At 40.5% G+C, this 21,591-nt stretch overlaps 1 protein-coding gene across 1 annotated transcript in view; it reads right to left on the bottom strand.

Moving 5' to 3' along the window:
* BMPR2 (bone morphogenetic protein receptor type 2) overlaps window positions 1-19,124 on the bottom strand; it is a 170,859-nt gene extending 151,735 nt beyond the window's left edge. The window contains exon 1 of the mRNA XM_073306445.1: window positions 17,975-19,124. Coding sequence (XP_073162546.1) covers window positions 17,975-18,050 — 76 coding nt within the window. The 5' untranslated portion in view covers window positions 18,051-19,124. The remainder of the gene's footprint in view (window positions 1-17,974) is intronic.
* Between the last annotated feature and the right edge of the window lie 2,467 nt (window positions 19,125-21,591).

Genomic DNA, 21,591 nt, shown 5'->3' with positions numbered 1-21,591 from the left:
CTGCGTGCCCAAAATTAACCAGCACAGCACTTGGGGGACGTTTTAATGAAGGGAAAGGTAAAAGCACACAAACTGCCAACCAAGATGAATCCTCTTTGTAATACAACCACTTCTGCGATTTGTACCCCCTTACCCCAGTGAAAATGAGAATTTATCAAACCCTAAATTTATGAATTGAGACCTACATTTGGTTCATCTCACCTCTGAAATTAATTGCTGTATATATATATATATATATCAGTAACTTAATGATAAAGTCATTACAGAGATGTTGTAATTATCCTTAAAAACAACATTTCAAACATAGGAAATTTAGAGTTAATCTTAAATCAAATATGTTAAGACACCCCAATACCCTAACTCTGCCCTGTAGCAACATCATTAAATATACAATACTGATTAGTGCATAGCAGTGTTTGTAGTTCTAGATTAAATTTAACTGATTTTTAAAAACACATTATACATTTTTCCCCCTCATGGTATCACTACAAAATGCTTGATCATCTGTAGTTGTATTAGCCTTACAGGAGTACGGGTAATAAAAAATTGTTTTTAAATCCATAAGGTATAAAGACATACAGAGAATAGATATGCTGAAAAAAGCAGATGCTATTTTATATTGCAGTACTGGTCACAAAAGCATTTGAAAAAAAAACAAAAAAACAACTGTTGTACCAAATACATTTTGATTAATCTTCTAGAAAAAGTACTCTAGGCTATGAGTTTTTAGTTCAACCCTAAACAGATCAAAATATGGGCCCATAATAGTAATGCTGACAGAATGACCTAGCTGAAGTTGTATAAATTGGCATCCCTGTAATGGAGAAACAGTTGAATTATTTAAAAGTTTTCTTGCAGTTTCCTTCTGAATCAGCACAACCAGTAATTCAGACCAACCAACTGATCTAGCAAAAGAATGATTTGGCTGTTTGCCATGCTCTCTCCTTGTTTAATATGATATTGATTAAAGCTTGAATTATGTGCACTGCTAAGGATCTTTTTTTAAAGTTTACTTATGCACTGATGTTTTTATAAAAAGATTGAGAGTGATTGTATGAAGTGAAAAATGTTCATTAACTTTAGTGATGAAAACCCATTTCATGATGAGTCTTTATGAATGAAAGCTATAGCTCTAAGGTATATTTTTAAATTCATTTTTAACTTATTTGTTTTATTGAAGTTGACATATAGTAAGAAATACTACATAAGCAAACATATTAAAGGCACATAAATATACATAAAATACATATACATTCAGACCTGCAGAAAGAATAGGATCGCCACGAAAGAGGGGCAGTTCGCTTCTTCATACTACAAAAGTAATGACTGCTGCATATGTATTATTTTTAAAACTCCCATCAGGAATTCAACCACTTAGACAAGTGACAACATAGTCTGTGGAGCATCTTAAACATTCTTAATTATGCTGCAACAAGTTTAGGGGAGAAGTTTATTTCCAACGAAAAAGTGATTGGTTTATGTCATTTAATATAAAGGTTGATACACTAACTAGGATAAATATCTACAAATAATAATTTTGGATTATGCAGGTTCTTTGCATTGTAATCTGTTGTTTAATAGTATCTTCTTTTGGTTTTTCAGTGTAGAAATACTTAAAATATCTATACATTTTGCAAGTTAAGAGCCAATATTTTACCTCTGCCATTCCTTATCAAAGTGATGTTTGAAAGATGACTTAGGTTTGCATGCTGCTCATGACTATGGATTTGAGCAGCAGATTTATTTTCCTGAGTCTGTGCACAAGCTACAATGAAAATTAAAAAGGTTATGCCTCACCACTTCCACATGAAATGAAACGGGATTATACGAAGGAAATCTCCACAACGTGGGGTGGGTGGGTGAAATTCTGTGGCCTGCGCTGTGCAGGAGATCAGACTAGATGATCATAATGGTCCCTTCTGACCTTAGTATCTGTAAATCTATGAACGTTCCCCTCACTGAGCATCTTCTGATCTTTCTGCCAAGGAGGAAGGGTTAGGCACCCTGTAGCATGAGTACAGAGATCTCTCCCCACAAATTTTTATGACCCCTCCCCACCAGGGGAACAATACAACCCATATGTAGATCCTGTCCCTTCTCACTGGCTCTGTGCTCCTAGCAGCTCCTCAACTCCATCCTGAGTTGCATGGCTCCAGTGGCACGGCCCTACCAAGGACTCCTTCTGCATGCAGATGCTTTAAGAACATCTGTGACATTTTGGGGATCAAACCAGACCAGTCAGAGGTTGCGTCAACACCTGCCCTTTAATCCTTGGTGCTTTAAATGCTTTGCTGGTGCAGCTCAGAGCTCAGACACCAAGCACCAGCAGACAACCGTGCAGTTCCTTGAGCATCTGCGTGATGTTCAGCACTCTGACCCTGGCAGCCTGCCTACAACACAACAGCCCCACACTGGTCTCCACCAATCTCGGTTACTACTTGCAGGGTGACAGCAACACACTCCCAGGCCCGAACTTCCCCAAACCATCTGCCCTGAACTATCCAGCCCTTTCCTGGAATACTCAGATGAGTAATAAGGTTCATTGCTCCTTTAAAGAGACTAAACCACAGCTTACTACTTTTACTGGCATTAACAATCACTTCAATTCAAACATGTCACTGGGTTGGTTTCAATCAAAAGTAAAACAAGTTTATTAACAAGAAGATAGGTTTTAAGTGAATTCAGGTACAAGGAATAAAGACAAAAATGGTTACAAACAAAAACAAATAAAATACTCTTACGAGCGGCTAAGACTTAACTCAACAAGCTACAGGGTTAGCTCAAGGCAGATTTCTTACCAATCTTTCTACTTTCCAGACATGGGTGACTTTCTCTCAGTCAGGACCTTCAACACCTTATAATTCTGTGGGTTTCCCTTGTCATCCTAAGTGAAAGATGCAAAAATGGCTCTCTGTTTCCCCTTATATATCTCAGAGTCTATTGACCCCGATTAAAGAGGCAGGATGACATCATGCTGTTCTTCCCTTCCAGCGGGCTTCCCATTCCCCTGCTGATTCACATGCTAATATGACACCCACTGTTTTGATTTCATTATGCTTACTTTACACATTGGAGACCAGTAGATAGCTCCCTTCCCTCTTGTCTGGGGGAAAACCTGTTTATCTCCGTGTTTGGTCACAGACTTAAAAGCATAATATCAGTAAGTATTCATTATTTCTCATACAGTGTTAACACACACATTTCACAATATCAATAATCAGCATGTCACCAACTTTCATAAATGACCTTACTCAATACACTTTGTATACAATATTCATGTATTATAATTGGTTGATTGAACTCATGCTTTGAGGTTTGAACCCCCTGTCTTTATAGATCAATAAACTATGGAAATGTATTCTTAGATAGAGTTCTTTTTCTCCTGCTGGGAACAAATGCCATGGAGTCTGATGAAGACTTTGTGCTAGTTTCTCCCCTGCTAGTGATAGCTATGTTGTTACCTCCTCCCCTTGTTAGCATGATAGCGTTCATGTAAATCACAGAATCGCACAGGAGGTCATCTAGTCCAGTTGCCTGCACTCATGACAGGATTAAGTATTATCTAGACCATTTTTGACAGGTGTTTGTCTAACCTGCTCTTAAAAATCTCCAATGATGGAGATTCCACAACCTCTCTATGCAATTTATTCCAGTGCTTAACCACCCTGACAGTTAGGAAGTTTTTCCTAATGTCCAACCTAAACCTCCCTTGCTGCAATTTAAACCCACTGCTTTTTGTCCTATCCTCAGAAGTTAAGAAGAACAATTCTTCTCCTCCTCCTTGTAACAACCTTTCATGTACTTGAAAACAGTTATGTCCCCTCTCAGTCTTCTCTTCTCCAGACTAAAGAAACCTACTTTTTTCAATCTTCCCTCATAGGTCATGTTTTCTAGGCCTTTCATCATTTTTGTTGCTTTTCTCTGGACTTTCTCCAATTTGTTCACATCTTTCCTGAAATGTGGTGCCCAGAATGCACAGAATACTCCAATTGAGGCCTAATCAGCACGGAGTAGAACGGAAGAATTACTTCTTGTATCTTGCTTACAACACTCCTAATACATCCCAGAAGGACGTTCACTTTTCTTTTCTTTTTTTTTTGGGGGGGGGGGGGGGCAACTGTTGACTCATATTTAGCTTGTGGTCCACTATGCCTCCAGATCCCTTTCTGCAGCACTCCTTCCTCAGCAGTCTTTTCCCATTTTGTACGTGTGCAACTGATTGTTCCTTCCTAAGTGGAGTACTTTGCATCTGTCCTTATTGAATTTCATCCTATTTACTTCAGACCATTTCTTCAGTTCATTTTGAATTTTAATCCTATCCTCCAAAGCACATGCAACCCCTCCCAGCTTGGTATCGTCTGCAAACTTTATAAGTGTACTCTCTAAGCCATTATCTAAATAACTGATGAAGATATTGAACAGAACCAGACCCAGAACTGACCCCACTTATTATGCCCTTCCAGCATGACTCTGAACCAGATAACTACTCTCTGGGAACTGTTTTCCAACCAGTTTTGCACCCACCTTATAGTAGCTCTATCTAGGTTGGATTTCCCTAGTTTATGAGACAGTCATGCAAGACAGTATCAAAAGCTTTACTAAAGTCAAGATATACCACATCTGCCACTTCCCCACCATCCACAAGGCTTGTTACCCTGTCAAAGAAAGCTATCAGATTGGTTTGACAAGATTTCTTCCTGACAAATCCATGCTGACTACTACTTATCACCTTATTATCTTCTAGATGTTTGCAAATTGATTGCTTAATTATTTGCTCCATTATCTTTCGGGGTACAGAATGTATTTCATTGTCTCTGCCTGACAAACAAGCTGGTCAGACAAATAAATACACATTCCTTTGTCTAGAGCAGTCTGGGCTTAGGTATTGCTTGCCAAACAAATCTGAAGAACATAATTCCAGCACAGGGGTTCTCAAACATCATTGCACCACGACCCCCCTCTAACAACAAAAATTACTACAGCACCCCAGGAGTGGGGACCGAGGCCTGAGCCCGCCCAGGCTCTGCTAACCCCAGGTGTGGGGTGGGGCAAAGCTGAAGCCCCAAGAGCTTCAGCCTCAGACAGGGGGCCTGTAACCTCAGAGCTGAAGCCCTTGGGCTTCAGCTTTGCCCCCTAGCAAGTCTAAGCCAGCCCTGGCGACCCATTAAAATGGGGTTGTGACCCACTTTGGGGTCCTGACCCACAGTTTGAGAACCGCCATTCTAGCATATACACATAACTCGCTGTACCTGCCCTGTGCATACAGCGCACAAGAATTATCAGTGAGTTACTGGTTTTCCAATATCATCTTACACAACTCTTTTCAGATATAGAATATGACAACTGTGTGTTAGTGTAGAAAGCATGTCAGGCCTGACAAGAGTTGATGACACAGAATACTGAACCACAAATGGGTCTCCGTGTCACAACCTTCCTTAAAGGGCAATTTTTCCAGGCTGTATTATCTTTTTTTGGGTAAAATCAAAAAGTACTGCAGGGAAAATACATAAATCCTCTCTCGCTCCACCCAACTCAGCACAGGGCTGCCTGTTCTTCACTCCAAGCACAACCTGCCCAGGCCCGGCTCCCTCTACCCTCCAGACACAGAGTTCCACCCACACACAGTCCCTTCATGTGGGGTTCCTGGGGGCATACGCTGGTCTACTGTAGTTAGTTGGAATCCCAGATTTTCTCACATAACTTGTCTGTTAGAATATTAGCCTAACCCACTTGCAGGCTCCTTCCCAAAATAATATAATGTTGCTTCAACCCCTCCCCCTCCACGCCACAATTTTATCAATGCACTTTTAGCATACTGCTTGGGTGGTAACCAGCAAGATGATCAGGAATGTAACAGAAGGAAAAGTTTGGTGACTAAGGGAAGGAAGACATGATTGAGGGAAGGATAAAAGTGGAGTGTTTCATCTCTCACGGGTACACAGATAGTTTAACAATAAAAAGAAAAAAGCACTGAAGATGTCATCTTCATTTCTCTAGATTTTAGGAGTAGGTAGGGGGTGCCACCATAGCTTTTCCCCTCTCCCTTTCATGCCACAATTTGACCACAATGAAACTCTCTCACTCTTTTCTCTTCAGTATTTAAAAAAATCCATTCTTTCCTTCCTATCTCAACATCCAATCACTCTTCCATACCCTAATCATGTCCTCCTCATGTTTTTTTTGTGACTAATTTAGCCTTTCTACCATCCATCCAAAAACATGCCTGCCAAAATCCTCTTTCTTGTCCAACATTTTGACTATATCAGCTCCCTTTTGAAATCTTTAACTGGTTCCTTAAAGCAGTACACACTAAAGCTATGTCTACACTACCATGGTAAAGTAGACCTACACTACACAACTCCAGCTACATGAATAATGTAGCTGGACTCAACATACCTTAGGTCGAGTTACCGCAGGGTCTACACCGCGGTGGGTCAACGTGAGAAAATCTCCGATCAATTTACCTTACTCGTCTCGTCGAGGGTAGAGTACAGGGGGTCGACTGGAGAGAGATCTGCAGTCAATTCGGCAGGTCTTTACAAGACTCGCTAAATTGACCATTGATGGATCGATCTCAGAGCGTCAATCCCTGCCGTAGTATAGACCTGCCCTAAGTCCTAACTTCTTGTGCTTTCTGTCAAGGCTCTACATCACACAGCCTGACAGTATTCCCCTTGGACCCTGCCACTCCATGAGTGACACCAATTACAACATCCCTTTCATCATCTACTCTTACAAATACCTCTGTGCTTTCTTCCATTGGAATCCACTCAAAGTCATTTGCCAAGCTACCTCCCTTTTTATTGAAAAAAATATATATATATTTTAATTTTTAATTGTGGAACCATGAAGATGTTCCTTACTGAATAGTTGCATATTCTCCTTCCTCATCCTTCTACTGTAAGTTTCTGAAATTCTCTTGCTGTCACATCATACTTAGACCACGTACTCTTCTGTGCATATTCTAGACAATTTTTGTGAGGCACAAAGTTCATTTTAGTGCGCTGCAAAAATAATCAAGGGTTTGTTTTGTTTGTTTTGCATGCAAAACATGCTGCATTATTTCACTGGCCTACCCTTAAAATGAAGGAAATTAAAGCTTCTAACAACATCATTAGCAATATGTGGACCAAGAGCTTCTGACAGGAAACAATGGAAGCAAAAAAAATTTTTACCTTTTTAACTCTTGTAAATTTACTATGAAACATACAGGTAAATATTTTAAACAATTAGGTAAGACCGATGTTGTAAGAAAGAGGGTAGCCAAATAATTGCTGTTAGGTGCAATAGTGTGATTGTATAATAACTACACTTCAGTTAAGCCAGATGTACATCAAAAGCCAAATCCGGCATAGAGAAGTTAAATAATTTACATTTAATGAATATGTATTAGATGAACTATTTGAAAAAAGGAAAGTGGTACTAACGATTCAATATGTCAGCATAAAGTGAGTGTCTAATTTGCAAATATTAAAATTATAATTTAGCAGTAACAGATTAGTATACTTGTCTGTTACCCACAGGTCATAGCTATACTTCACAAAAGTAGCTATGTTTATTATAAAATGTCCCTACAGTATCTAGAATTCATAACAGAGTCAGGGACTTTACCTCATGTGCTGTACAGAGAAATCATACAAAGCCAACAAAATAGCAGGCAGGATATTGGAAATAATTTCAGCATCCAAACCCCTACTTCACACTACTGTAGAAATAAGCTGCTTTCAGATCTTACCCACCCATTTAGTTTCCCAGATGCTTTTGTACTAGTCCACAAACCACAATATGAACAGAGTATTATGAGTAAGTTTTTAGCTTCTTAATTAAGTCCTACTAAAATATCATAAACAAACCAGGCCCACAATACCAGCCATCAGTGTATGTACTATAACTCAGTTTGTCTGCCAACAGAAATAGGAGACATGAAGTATACATATCTATTTCAATCATGGCAGCTGCTCTAGCTGCAGTTTCTTGCCCAAGTGATTACAGCAGGAAATTTATGTCTACATTGCAATAAAAGACCCACAGCATGGCCACAGCTGACCCAGGACAGCTGACTCGGGTTTGCGAGGCTCGGACTGCAGGCCTATAAATTGCAGTGTAGACGTTCTAACTTGGGCTGGAGTCCAGGTTCCAGAAACCTGGTGAGGGGGGTGGATCTCAGAGCCCAGGCTCCAGTCCAAGCTGGAACGTCTACACTGCTATTTTTTAAACCATGCAACCCCCCACTCCAAACCCTAGTTAACTGTCCCAGGCTCTTGAAACTCAGTGCCACAGGTTTTTTTTTATTCCAATATAGATGTAAGAGAAGAGCTTTAAGAACATTCAGACATAAGAAACTAACACTGTGATGGTATCTATACCAACTTCCTTAAATAGCTGTTTTTGTTCTTAATCTGATTGCCAATTAAAATATTACTTTTATACAGAAGAACTGCTCATTATCAGAGTATTTACTTTGCACTGGTAGTTCCAATATTCTGAAGGTTCACCCATTTAACCTAGGAGATTACACACCTCAAGAAAGTATGCCTGCTACAATTTTCAGTTTTATTTAATTATTAATATATTGCCACTATGTAACAAACCCAGCTCAGAGGAATGACTAAAAATTAAATTAAAAGCTATATAAGAGAATGGCAAGCAGAAGATTAATCCTTGAATAAGTAACATCCTTGTCTTCAAATAAACAGAAAAGGAGAAAAGAGTCTTAGTGATGGTCATAAAGTGAAGGGTAACCACCTTTAAATCCCTCCTGGCCAGAGGCAAAACCCTTTCAGCTGTAAAGGGTTAAGAAGCTAAGGTAACCTCACTGGCACCTGACCAAAATGACCAATGAGGAGACAAGATACTTTCAAAGCTGGGGGATCTGTCTGTCTGATGCTTTTGCCGGGAACAGATCAAGAATACAGCTCAGAACTCCTGTAAAAAGTTAGTAAGTAATCTAGCTAGAAATGCATTAGATTTCCTTTTGTGTAATGGCTGGTAAAATAGGCTGTGCTGAATGGAATGTATATTCCTGTTTTTGTGTCTTTTTGTAACTTAAGGTTTTGCCTAGAGGGATTCTCTATGTTTTGCATCTGATTACCCTGTAAGGTATTTACCATCCTGATTTTACAGAGGTGATTCTTTTACTTTTTCTTCAATTTAAATTCTTCTTTTAAGAACCTGATTGCTTTTTTCATTGTTCTTAAGATCCAAGGATTTGGGTCTGTGTTCACCTGTACAAATTGGTGAGGATTTTTACCAAGCCTTCCCCAGGAAAAGGGGTGTAGGGCTTGGGGGGATATTTTGGAGGGAAGACGTCTTCAAGTGGGCTCTTTCCCTGTTCTTTGTTTAACACGCTTGGTGGTAGCAGCATAGGGTTCAAGGACAAGGGAAAGTTTGTACCTTGAGGAAGTTTTTAACCTAAGCTGGTAAGAATAAGCTTAAGGGGTCTTTCATGCAGGTCCCCACATCTGTACCCTAGAGTTCAGAGTGGGGAAGGAACCTTGACAGTGATATATTCAAAACAAGTTTTACATTTAAAGGAAAATTATATTTATAATGTTTGGTCTCGAGTACAGATTCTGCATGAACAGATAAGATCACTGAAAAAGCGTAATAATTGGATATGTGATGATATATTTGGTAAGTGTTTCACAACTAGAGTCTAAATATACTGCAGCTCTGAGAAGCACAAAAAAATAAAAAAGCAAAGATTGCTAAAAATCTTAAAAACTAATAAATAAGAGCTTCTGAATCTGACTCCTAAATAAGAGCTTCTAAATCTGTGCCTGCAAAGCAAAAAATAAATAAATAAATAAAAACAAAAATACTGCACCTATTACCCCCCAGAAATGCAGAAGAGGCTTCTTCAATCAGCAAAGCCTACTTGTACACGAATGGGGTACCTGCTATCAAAAAACACTGGCCTAGTTTTGGCACACTTTCTTTAAGGAAGCTCTGCAGAAACTGTCCAATCTCTCTCTCAGCAGAATATCATAATATTGTGAATAAAATCAGTCCATAACTAACAAAAGCACCAACAAAGGCTAACAGTAGGTGGCTAAACATTCAATACCAGGACCCCATGTTATATAATATAGTCAATGATGTTGGATCCTAAATGAACCATAACCACTCAGGAAAGTAATCCAAGCATCCTTGTGTTCATAGAGAGTTAAATGAAAACCTCTGCTGAATTTGCAGTGATAGTCAAAAAATAAGAAAAACATTAGGATACATAAAGAATAGGATTAAAAGATACTGAAAACGCTATAATGCTATTATAGAAATCTGTTTACTCCTGACCTGGAACAGTGTGTTGAGCTCTGATAATCCCATGTGATAAAAGATGGGACAGAAATAAAAGGGGTACACTAATGTGCCATGAAAGTTAGCCACATAAAGAGATTTCAGTATAAGAGACCGCAAAAACTGGGAATGGTTAAGGAGAAGAGAAGACTAAGATGGGACATGAGGAATATAAAATATTGAAGGGTATATACATAAGTCAGGTGCCCCTACTTATCATTTACAGTCTCATAATACAAGAATAAGGGAACATTCAATGAGATTGAAAGGCAATATATCTGAAACTGATAAATGAAAAAACACCCTGTGGAACTCATTGCCATAATATACAGGCCAAAAGCTCAGTAGGATTCTTAAAAAGATTTGATGTTTATATGAATGGATCATATCACATTCAGATTTGTGCGTTAGAGAGAAGGGAATAAATCTTATTTTAAGGGTTAAGCCCCCAAAAGTTCATTAACAACCAGGTTAAGGTTATTCAAGCGCATATACCACTAACAAAACTGCAAAAGAACTAGTTAAATCTTCATCCAACCCTTGCAACCTACAATTATGATTTCTTTGTCTCCACAAGGCCTAACCCACATCCCTAGTCCCAATACACATACAACCTTTCTCTACCTCCATGCAAGATGTTCAACCTGTTATTCAATGTCATTAGAAACAGATGTTTTGTATTTGTTCATGACAATGAATTGGGTCTGTGTTGGTAAGTGCATATTGTGTAGATTCGTAGCGAATGGTTGTGTTGTTGTGTATCGTGCTGGATGATTGTTAACAGAAGGAAAATGTTTGATTTTTTTTTAATGGAAATGGTTTTAATAGCATTTATCATTTTGGTAGACACTGTTTTATAATTTTGCAGTAGTGTTATATAGACAAGATACAGTTAGTATGGTGTTGTATTTTGTTTTTTTCCAATAGCTCATATTTGCAGTCAGTCAAGCAAGGGGCAGGGATTTTAGACACAGGGAGGCTGAGCAAAGATGTGAAGGGATCACAAGGGAGAAGAAAGGGAGCGCAGTACCCAGACTCTGCACTGAGACATTCATGTGGCAGCACCATGAGGAGCACTGCAGTACCGACTCAGCTCTTTGCCGTGCTGAGGGAGTTGAGTATCTGTACAGCAGTCCCTTCGTGCAAAGGCACTAGGCTCCTCCCCATCAGGACCCAGGTCCCCTGCACAGTTGCAGACCTCCACATTCTTCCCATACATAACCTCACTCCCCTCTCATCTCTACATTTCTACCCTCAAACACAGCTCAACTCCTCATGCCTCCAAGTTCCCTCTTAATCTGCCTACCTCTCTTCCATCTTTATTCACATGCACCCAGACTCTGCTCACTTCTGTGGCACTCCATACCACTTGCTGCCTGGCCTGCCTCCAAACTCTGTGAGGAATTGACCTGGTGAATCATGTTGGCAGCACCAGAAACCAGAAGTAACTGACAGAATTTGACATTTGTCTCATCTTGGCATTGCTCAATTAGATTGTCCAGAATAAAGAGACTGACTCAGTGTTTAATATTACGATTTCAGAAGCCTCTCTGCCTAAAATGTTATCAGAATGTGTGTGAGAAAAATTTGGAGTTTGTCAAGACTGGTTGTTTAGCTAGAAGAACCCAAAGAAATATTCAGAAACTGAGCAAGAGGGGAGCATTTTTAAAATACATCCTCTGAATAGTAATATTAACTGAAAGATTTATAAAAAATTCAAATATCTTGTGAAGAATTGTTGTGCCAAATGTGAAGATTAAACAAAACCAAGGCATACAACAAAGTGTTTTTAATCCTATTTTACTTCCAAAACCTCAACATAATTTTACAGAGTTGCCACTGACACTGATAACAAACCCTCATGTTTTAGGGGAAAAGCCAACCATAACTTTTTTGTGCCTTCCTCTGAAGCATCTCACAGTAGCACCTGCACTTAACGAAATACTGGGCTAGATAGAGTAGCCTGCTCTAGTATAATAATTCTTATGCTAAAAATATCAATAGAGACTGCTGTATTTAAACAAGTTTTTGGTTGTTTGTTTTTAAGAACAGATTATCGTGACTTCTTCCTTTTCTTGATATTATAAAGGTAAATAAAACTGACTTAAGTCTGAGAAAAAGGAAAATGAGCATCAGTTTCACTAAATCCAGAGGACTAGACAAAATGCTTACTAAGACAGTCAAAGCTGCTAACAAGCTGTGCTCGTGTTCCTATAAGGCTGAGAACCATTATCCATCATAACTGTTGTTTCTCTTTCATTCCAGGTTAAGCATTTTGTTCTCAATGTTCTTTATGCAGCCATTCATACAAGCCCCTTTTGCACTGGCCAGGGAAATTGTATTAGCACCTTTCCAAGAGGATTCATGTTTAACGCACACCCATCCACTTTAAATCTAGTAAATCTTAAAGAATGAATTACAAGGCCTCCTGGTATAGAACCGAAGCACTTCAATGAGTACCTCTAATTTCTGTGATTTCACAATCACATTTTAAAATGTTCTCTCTCCTGTTGCTGCATGAAAGACAAATAAGAAGGGTACTGGTTTCCTGACTCTACAGAGGAAACAGTGAAGCTGACTGCACAAAGTGCTGAAAAAAAAGCACAAAGAAAAAACTTGACAAAAATATTCTTCTCTAGTCTATTTCAGTTATATTAAAGATTGGTGTTAATATGTAAAAAAATTCAAATAGCAGTGAGTTTTTTTTAAGTTGATGTCCCTTTTAGGCAATATTTGCTAAAAAAGTAACAAGGCCAGACAACCCCTCTTCTGCAAAAAAATAAAAGCAAACATCGCAGAGGCTCGGCTCCAGTGAAAAAGGAAAACTCAGCTAAATTCCCCTGATCTCTTCATCCAGGGCAAAGTAGTGAAGTTTTCCCTATATCAGATCAAAATAAGCAGGAGACTCAGCTACCCAGTTACCCCTGGATGTCTAGAGGGCAGGGCCATTCACACAGAAGCACTGTCTCAAGGAAGCACTGCTCTGTTCTCTGGCGCCTTGGCAACATGACTTTTGAAATCACAGCTGACACACAGAAATCACCATTAAAGGAGGGGCTGGTACATTCAGAGTAAGGCCTCAGAAAAGTTAATCAATACCTACTTTAATGTGGGGGAAGGGCTTATGTACTAACCTACCCTCAAGTGTACCAATTGTATCCCTCAAGCAAGTAGAGTGGTTCTGTCTGCCAGACTAACTCCTTTTGAACAAGTTCCCATCTCTAACCATCAAAAATTGGATTTCCTGACTACTACTCAAATGAGAAAGGAAAGATCCAATGGCCACAGGCAATGGGCAGAGCCCTACCAAATTCACAGCCCATTTTGGTCAATTTCACGGTCATAGGCTTTTAAAAGTCATAAATTTCGTGATTCCAGCTATTTAAATCTGAAAATTCATGGTGTTGTAGTTGTAGGAGTCCTGACCCGAAAGGAGTTGGGGGGGGGGGTCACAAGGTTATTATGAGGCAGAGGGTGTTGCAGTACTGCCACACTTACTTCTGCACTGCCTTCAGAGCTGGGCGGCTGGAGAGTGAAAGCTACTGATGGGCCCAGCTCTGCAGGCAGCAGCACAGAAGTAAGGGAGGCAATACCATACCATGCCATCCTTACTTCTGCGCTGCTTCTGGTGGCGGTGCTGCCTTCAAAGCTAAGCAGCTGCTGGCCCGGAGCCCAGCTCTGAATGCAGAGCCACCGCCAGCAGCAGCACAGAAGTAAGGATGGCATGGTATGGTATTTCCACTCTTCCTTCTGCACTGCTGCTGATGAGGTGCTGCCTTCAGAGCTGGGCACCAGGCCAACAGCCACTGCTCTCCAGCCACCCAGCGCTGAAAGGCAGCACAGAAGTAAGGGTGACTCCCCTAAAATAACCTTGCAACCCCCTTTTGGGTCAGGGCCCCCAATTTGAGAAACACTGGTCTCCCCCATGCACACTTATAGTTTAGGGTAAAAGCATACAAAAGACCAGATTTCACGAAGGGAGACCAGATTTCACAGTCTGTGACACATTTTTCACGGCTGTGAATTTGATGGGGCCCTAGCAATGGGCACATCTATGGCAAAACAGCAGGGATCTGGAGTAGAGATGATTTCAGGCAACTACTTTGATATACAAGATCAATAGTCCACACAGGAGGACACCATCTTAGATCATGAGTCAGAAATACTGCTCACTAGAGAAATTGAATTTAATGGCCAATCTGTCCCACCTCTCACAATTTCACATTTGGGATTAAAATTTTGAAACACTGAGGAAGCTAACTTTCTAAGCAGAACAAGACAAGACTGCCCCAATTCGTTCATTTTAAAATTTTAAAACATTATTTTAATTGCTTTTAAAAATACTTCAATCATTACTTTACAGTACTTTAGCTTTTTAATATTAATAATTGAGACAAAACTATGCAGATAAAGACCAACAGATTTCTTAAAGATGTCCTAAAAAGGCACAAAGCCATTTTTTTTCTAATATTTTCTGATTTTAGCAATGAAAAAAAAAATTTGAAGTGCAATTTCTTGAGGATTATACATCACGGATACCAAGGTAGTGAAACTGATTGATTTAGAGGGGAAGTGATTTTTATTCAGACTATTAAATAAATGTTATCAAAAACAAAACAAAAGCTTTAACAAAAGCCACACAAGAAAAGTTCTCAAGTATTCAATACCCATTCCTCTTCAATTACGGTCCCAGGATATAAGAGTCATCCAAAAAGTCCTCCAACAAAAAAAGGGGAAGATTCAATATGATTGATATTTCTAAAGAAAAGAAGTGCGAGGAAGAATGTCAAGCCTTCTTTATACAAAATAAAACTAAATAAAAGTGGCATAAGCCCAATTTTTCCCTTCCCTTCATAGGTCATCTTTAAAAGCTTGATCAACACTTGGTTGAGACTTTTTCTCCTCACAGTAGCATTACTTTTTAGAGGGAGGGCTATACAAGTTTAATAGAAGAATACTGGACACTTAAGATCTGTAGAGATTTTATACAGGAAGGTGGCAGATTTCGTCACTGTGACTGGACAGGAAGAATTCTGAGTCTTCAGTTATACATATTTATTAGGTTCAGGTGTCATTTCAGAAAAGAAAAATCACAGGGGGAGGGGCAATTGTGTCAGCATATAGAATACTATATGTGATTATATTATACCCTGCAAAGTCCAGGGGGGAAGGGAGGGGGCAAGAAATGGAAGATATCATGGAGCATATAGACCTATGAAAAGTCGGGCGGGGGGGGCGCGCGAGGACTTACCCCACAGCAAATTAAGCCCTTCAAATATTAAATGGACAGGAAGTGCCCTATCTCCTTTTCTGCATACAGTATTCCAGATAAGAGTGAACCATAGACTTCTAATGCCATTGTTTTATGTTCCACCCCATTTCTTAGGCTCTTAAGATCTTTCCTTGTTTAGACTATAGCTGCAAAGGTCTTTACTGAGCTGTCCTTGAAGGATGCCTAGATATTTTTCCTAAGTTGATACTCAATTACTCATATGCCTTATAAAGTTTTAAATTAAAATTTTCCCTTCACTGTGCCTTACTTCACAATCATCAACAATGCATTTCACCTGCTATTGTCTTATCCATTCACTAGGTCAGCCATATTGTGGGACATTAATGAAGGATTTCAGAGCTGCACAGGGCCAAAAGTATACACTCAGATGTGAATGCACAGCTCCTAGTTTCAGGGAAGTGGGGGAGAGGGTCATTCACATACATATAAGGGTAGACCTTCACATAGTGTGGGTTCCTAGGTTTCTTTTCTGAAATACACTGTTTAAATTTAGAGTCAAGCTTTAGAATGGTTATATTAGCTAAATCTCAAAACATTAGCATATTCTTCAACATGGTTGTCACCGAGACTTTAAGCTGTACAGAAGTTTTGTATTGTACATATTATCAGAAGTATTATACAGCCATAATGTGAAAATGAGTTCCTATTCATGCATTTCACAAGATGACCAAAGAATGTGACATGATTATCAGTCTGTACAAGACAAACCCAGGACTGAAGTAGCAGTGATTATGACAGGTCAGAATTGAGGCAAAATTGGCGAAGCTCACTAAGTAGGCTTGTAGGCACCTGCCCCATCCCCTGCCTGGCTCAGATCAGTACTATTAAACCTTCACTCTCAACAGTACAAAGAAAAATTAACTCATAAACATTTAACAAAGTAATTAAATGAGAAACAGAACTATTTTTTTTAAGTTTCACATTTAAGAGACAAGGTTAGATAATTGGTATTAAAATGTATATGACTCTGAAATATCCCAAAGCTTTTGACCTTGAAAGGTTTATTCTTCAAAGAAATCCTCTTACCAAGCTATCACAGAAAACCCCGGTAGATATGGATCTAAAATGTCAAGGACAGGCAAAAGTCAGGCTGATGCAGGAAAGTGCTCCATATCAATGATTTCAGTTCAATATTTCCCCAAGAAAGCCTTTTATAAAATGGAAGACTATCCATTCTTAGTAAAGCAATGGAGAAACTGACCAAACACGTCTAATTCACAGTATTATTCTACTAGCAAAGAGACTATTTTGAACACTGACCAAAATGCATTTAAAAAAAATTAATTAATTTAAAAAAACAAACAAAAAAAAAAGGATGTGACAAACTACCAATCTTCTTATGCCATCTTCACAAGAAACTGCACATTTCTCTATTATCCTATATCTGAGGATCACAGTAGATTATAAAAAGAATGCTGGGAAGATTGAGCATTCTACACTAGTTTCTGAGTGGAAAGAAAGATACCAAGGTACTATGAATCTTCCAAAAACCATTAAAAGTATATAGAACGGAGGAATAACTATTAGCACCTAATAAACCTGGGTAGCACTTCAGAGAGTCCCTCATGCTAATCTGTCACAATGACCAAAAGCCAATGAATGCAAGGGCTATATACTGTTCCAATCTCATGGCAAATTGTTCTGTGCATCTAACACTGAGCTTCAAAAAATTTAAAATAGAGCATTTTTTTCAAAAATATTAGATTTACTGTAGGAAAATGAAACCTTTAACATTATGTATACTCAGATCTTGCAGTATTCCTCATCACCATCTTATTTTACTATTCTATAAATAACATAATTGTGAAAAAAATCATTTCTGTTTCAAGCTCCAAGAAATATGCATTATTAATAAGTCAATTTTCCCTAAAAGATGCATCAAATGTTGTAGTTATATTGCCCCTAATAGCATCGATGTTAGTAAAATAAAAAATGGCTGTGCCCAAAGACCCCATTAGCAAGCAGACATAGCTCTTTCTTGTGATTAAATTGTATTTTAAAAATTCTGGCATTACCTCACAAAGATGTTAAACATTTCATAGGAAAAAAAAAACACCACCCCAAATTATCCTTTTTTTTTAAAAAAAAAAAAAAAAGGAGAGAGAGAGAGAACAAGCCATTAACCAGCATGAACAGACCAAGAGAAAATAAACCTCAGCTGCAGACTGGGTTCCTTTATACAAAAAGCATGTTTTATTCTCATATATGGTCCTCACTTAAAAATATGGTCTCAAATATGGTCCTCACTTAAAACCATTATCACACTTCACTGAGACACACATACTACTGTTTAATGGGTCACAGATATACTGAAATACTGCCGGACCCCACCCCCTTTCCTCTGCCAAAATGGCAAGTATATTACACCCGGTGGCTACTTACCAGCCGCAGTGCTGAGCAGCAGGGTGGCACTGGAGAGCAAGAGCACCCGCAAAAGGTGCTGCAGAGAGGCACTCATACCTGAGGAAGCCAAAGAAGGAGGCAGAAGGGGGAAAAAAATACCGAAAGGAGGAATTTCCTCCCTTTTCTAAACAATCTTAAAACTCTCTTGGATCACAATCCAGTCTGGAAGGGCAAACGGCAGATGACAGGAGCTGTCTGAGGTCTTACTCCATTACACGTATCTGTCTTCATGCCTCGGGACTTGGCTCCTCTTCTTTCTAACGACCACAGAAAAGGGAGGTTTTGTCTCCAAACCAAGGTGCATTTCCCTTCCCCTAGGTGAGCAGCTACTCTTGCGGTCACACCGGAAACCCAGACTATTTCCCACGCAACTTCACGATATCAAAGAAGCATCCAGGTTTGGCATGAAACATATCCAGGGGTGAGGGGGAATCGACAGCAACGGTCACCTCTGGAGCCTCCTTACTCGGCCCTGGCTACGCGGAACAAGCTCTGAAGAAGACGGGGGCCAGAGACGCCTCCCATCCCGCGGACGGTCTCGGTCTGCCTTCGCCCTCTTCCGTGTCTGGTAACGAGGAGAGGCGCCCTCAGTCACTTCCACGGACAGGCAGCGCCTTGGCCCATCTGGGCTCTTCAGCCGCCCAGGACTCGAGCGCAGCCCTCGCCCCTCCGAAGGGAGGGCGCCCGCCCGGGTGCCTCCAGCTGAGCAATGGCTCAGGCTCCAGTTCCTGCTCGCCGCCGGCCGGGAGAGCGACAGAGGCCCCTCTCCCGTCTCCTCCTCGCCCCTTCCCCCGCCGTCGGCGGGCAGCGCTGCTCCGCCTAGAGAGACCCCGCGAGGGGCGTCCCGGGGCTTCCGCCGGCGGTCCCGGGCTGCGGGGTGCCCCCGGGGCGGGCGCGGAGCCCGGCGCCTTCCCACAGGCTGACTCCCCCGCGCGGCAGCTCCTGCTCCCTGCCCTCGCCCTCCACAGACGGGCTCGGCCAGGAGAGGTGCGGGGGATTCACACGCGTCGCCTCCCAGCCCCGGCTGGCTCCTGCTCGCGCCCCGTTGCCAGCCCAGACACAAAGGGGAGTCGCTGCTAACTGCCAGTCTGGGCTCCCGGCCCCCGCCTCTTCCACCGCCCGCCCTCCTGGCCCCGCCCCGTTTGCCTCGTACCTAGCCTGCCTCGTCAACGGCCGCGCTGGCCGCCGCACGCCACGCCCTCTTTCCGAGCGCCCTGATCATAGAGTGGGCCTCCAGGTAGCTAGAGAGGGGCCGCGGCACCGCCCCCTCAGTCTCTGTACGCGGGGGGGAGAAGGGTGTTCACAGGGGAGTTTGCCGCGCCCCGCCCGCACCGCCATCTTTGTGGAGAATTGTGCGTTTGCCAGATTGCGGCCTTGAGAAAAAGTGCGTGGGCGGGTGGGCTGGAGGAGGCGCTGGCCGGTTTCTTCATAGCAGTAGCTGCAGCGCTGTTTGCGGAGCACGGTTTGAAAGCATCTTCTGCAGGCCAGGAGCTCGCTCTCTCCAGTGTGCAGCAGCCCCTGGCTGAGATTTCCCCCACAGGCATGTTTCAACGCCATGTTCTGTAGTGAGAAATTAAAAAGAACAAGACAGCCATATTCTTGCTCCTTCCCATCCATGGCTGCAGGGGCAAGGCATTTTCTATGCGGGCTCTTTGCCTCTGGAGTGCACGCTCTTGCATACACACTATCAGAGCCTGGAGTTTAACCTGGCCACCTTGTGAAGCTCCTCTTTCCTCCCTGGGCATTGGGAGAGGGAGTGCAGTGAGGACACTTCTGCTAAACATTGCTCTATTGTACCTTCATCCTCCCAACCGCATCCCAACCCACGTTTGTCCCCCTGGTGCATCCATCAGCACCTGCTTTGTAAACTCTTGGGGGCAGAGTCTTCTTTGTTACTTGCCTGCACAAGTGCAATACCAGTATGGCTCTATCTCTGGACTGGAGTTCCCAGGTGCTTCTGTCACACAAACAGTAATAACAATAACGATGGGGAGACTGACTGAAACAAAGGATATCTTTATTACAAATTCAACTGCCTACCCTTCATCTAATATGTGAACCCTCATAAGAAACATCTGTCATACACACACACACACACACACACACAAACTCCTCCAGCAAAACCAGGAAAGACTAGATCTGATATTTCTAAAGTAAAAAAAAAAACTGAAAAAAGTATTTAAAAAACAAAAATCAACCTCTTAGATCATCTTCTTACATCATAAAACAAAGAAAGAGCAAAACCCCAATGATTACAAAAGAATTCCTTTGTAGTTACCTTTAAGCACTACATCGACTTTAAACTTTTAGTCCTGGCCTTCCAAGCCCTTGAAAACTCTGCCCTGTCCTACATCCTGGATGCCATGTTCCCCATCAAACCCTTTGAATAACCCACAATGCCAATATTAATACCTTATTCTGCTCTCCCTCAGACCAGTGTCTATGCTTTTTTCCATCCTGCCATCTCTCTGCATTACATTTTCTTCCCAAGCCAGTTCACCAAGCTTACTGCTTCCCATTCAAGTCACTTAAAAACAACAACACTTCTTCCACGATCTTTAAAAGAAGTGAGTTTAAAACTTTTTTAAAATAAGAAAGCCAAAGCAAATCCACTAAGCTCTTCATACCTCTGCATATAATCTTTTTACCTTCTAGAATGTAAACTCTTCAATGCAGACACTTTATTTTTGTCTAAGCATGTCAAGCATATTTTCCATTTGAAACAAATAATAATTATTTCCCAGCATTAATATAATATTGATATATTAAGAAGCACAACTAGGAACAGCAAATCAATACACAAAATTACTTGATTTTACATTATTTGTTAATTTTAAAATATTTTTAAATTATATATCAGATGTGACAGGAAACTCATCTCAGGCACAGCATCCAGTTTTCAGTGAAATTCTGATGTTTTAAAATCATTTTTTTCCTCTTAGATTTTACTGACTCAGAAGATTGAGTACTGAGTAATCTAAAAGGGAATCAGTGGCACAGGAACATTGACTAGTAGTTCAAATCTAAGATTTAACTTACTGCAAAACATTTGTAACATTCAGGGTAGGTATTGTCTTTTAATGTGCCCGTACAGCACCCAATCCAATGACCTCTGATCTTGATTGGGAATTATGGACACCACTTTCATAATAATGATAAATAAATAAATACAAGTGGGAATATCCTCAGACTTCTGAATTAGATTTATATCTTCATTTAATATATTGTATAGGGCTTGTACTGTACCTAAGTAAATTTTTTGTTTTTCTTTGTCCTCTTATTAATATTTTTTACTTATATAGTGACTTCCATCTGAGAATCTGAAAGCATTTTAAAACATTAATAAATTTAGCCTAAAAATTGCCACAAATCTTGTGCTAGATTTTCTCATTTTATAGATAAGGAAACAAAGGCTGTGTCTACTCCAAGATTTTTGTGAAGTTCTCCCGCTGTTGCTCTAGCTCTAATCTACACCAGTTCATCCATTGATGCTAGCAACAGTGGAATTACCCAGGTGGTTAGAAAAACAGCAGATTTCCACACACACAAAAATCAATGTAGGACAGAGAGATTATATTACTTGCCCAAGGTCACAG

Source organism: Lepidochelys kempii, chromosome 11, assembly GCF_965140265.1.
Source record: "Lepidochelys kempii isolate rLepKem1 chromosome 11, rLepKem1.hap2, whole genome shotgun sequence".
In the NCBI taxonomy this organism is placed as follows: Eukaryota; Metazoa; Chordata; order Testudines; family Cheloniidae; genus Lepidochelys; species Lepidochelys kempii.
The sequence above is the reverse complement of the archived record's forward strand: the minus strand, read 5'-3'. Positions and strand labels throughout refer to the sequence as shown.